This window comes from Aphis gossypii, unplaced genomic scaffold (assembly GCF_020184175.1).
Source record: "Aphis gossypii isolate Hap1 unplaced genomic scaffold, ASM2018417v2 Contig00062, whole genome shotgun sequence".
NCBI lineage: Eukaryota > Metazoa > Arthropoda > Insecta > Hemiptera > Aphididae > Aphis > Aphis gossypii.
Window position 1 is genome coordinate 38551 of NW_026082996.1, and position 1626 is coordinate 40176.

General features: G+C 35.4%; 1 protein-coding gene across 1 annotated transcript; it reads right to left on the reverse strand.

Annotated features, from left to right (window-relative positions):
• Positions 1–511: 511 nt before the first annotated feature.
• On the reverse strand, positions 512–1132 carry LOC114124816 (uncharacterized). The gene is made up of 3 exons (XM_027988208.2): positions 967–1132; positions 694–847; positions 512–626 (listed from the first exon to the last, which is right to left on the reverse strand). Exons 1-3 carry the CDS (start codon positions 1130–1132, stop codon positions 512–514), a joined length of 435 nt encoding a protein of 144 aa, XP_027844009.2.
• Between the last annotated feature and the right edge of the window lie 494 nt (positions 1133–1626).

Genomic DNA, 1626 nt, shown 5'->3' on the forward strand with positions numbered 1-1626 from the left:
TTTTATTTCATTAAAATATTAAAAACAACCTGTTAATTAATAATTATAATAATATACATACATATATTTAGATATAGTTATAGTTGGTTATTGTACATAAATGGCTCAAATCCTTGAGAAGTAGCTGATGATGAATTGAGGCTTGGCGATGGTGTACTCGAAAGTGACATAATATTGTTGTAATCTGTAGACCTAGAGGGTGTTTGAAACATCATTTGAGTGGGTATTTGGAACATCGGTTGAGTGGGTTGTGCTCCAGTGTTATGTAGGTATTTATCTTCGAGCTGTGCAACTAAAGATAGAATACTAAGTTTAGCTTCACTTTTGCCTCTGGGAGGTAGCTTCTTCACTGAAATTGCAATGCTCTTAAAAAATAAATCTATCTCGTCAGTAGATGATTCTCTGCCCAAAATTGCTTCGTTTTGAGCTTGTATGCTATTTATTATTGCTGTTCTGTCGTTCATTCTTTTAACGTACTCTAATTTTGCATGCTTGCCTCTAGATCTTTTCCTTATATGACCTCTTCAGCTGTTTCTTCAGTTGATTCATTCAATGGATCTCCGGTATTATCTTGGTTACTTTCAACTATTGTCGAGTCTTGATCATTGCACACATTTGATACCGTGCTAAAATATTAAAACTCTAGTAAAATTAAAATATGAATAAAAGTACGAAATTGATATATTTACTTACACTCTTTCATACTCAACATTATCCAAAAATGACAAATGACCAGCTAAAGGCCATTTTTTTTTGGACAATATGGCCGGAGATCCAGTACCAAGTTTTTTTTTGTGCCTCATGTGGGTATCACGTATATTCCGCCATCGATATTTGCAATCCTCAGCTATAATATGTATATAATATAATATGAATTAAAATATTTATTCACTGAATATATTCTGAGCTTTAACCTTATTTATTAGAATGCGACGTTCTAAAAATTGTTAATCTATATATACTTACATGATTTACCAACTACAACCGAAATATTGTTCCAACATTTATTTAAATATCCATAGTCTTTGTGTTTTTCGAGAGAACTATCATAAATAGCACGTTCTTTCTCTACTTCAACAACTAAAATTTCGTCCTCGTTGGGCAAAAATTTTAACGTTATATTTTTTGACATAATTATTTTATATTGCGTTAAATAACTAATAAATTAAACACAAATAAACAATTGAAAATACGCATGCGACTGATGGATAATACTGCTATTGGATCACTACAGTCGCAAGCCGCAACGACTATTTTTAACACGCTCGCGTCGATCGCACATTGGAAACCACGTTCGCAGTTTAAATATAGATCAGTCATTGCGACTAGTCGTTGCGTTCAGTCGTATGCGGTCAGTCGCAGATAGGAAACCGTACCTTTAGCGTATAATTATTGTATTATGTGTCTTGTGTGTTATATCTATGGATGTGTATTTTAACCGTGTATTCCCACGTCGCCGAAACCTAATTTGCCGAATCCCAATTCGCCGTCTGTATTGAACGTCCAATTGTAACGACGTCTGGATCTCGCGCTACCCCCCGCCAGCCCGCGCTCCTCGGTTCGTTACGACCGTTACGCTCGATTCGCGTTTCCCTTTTTCGCACTCTTTTCTCGACGTCCGAATCG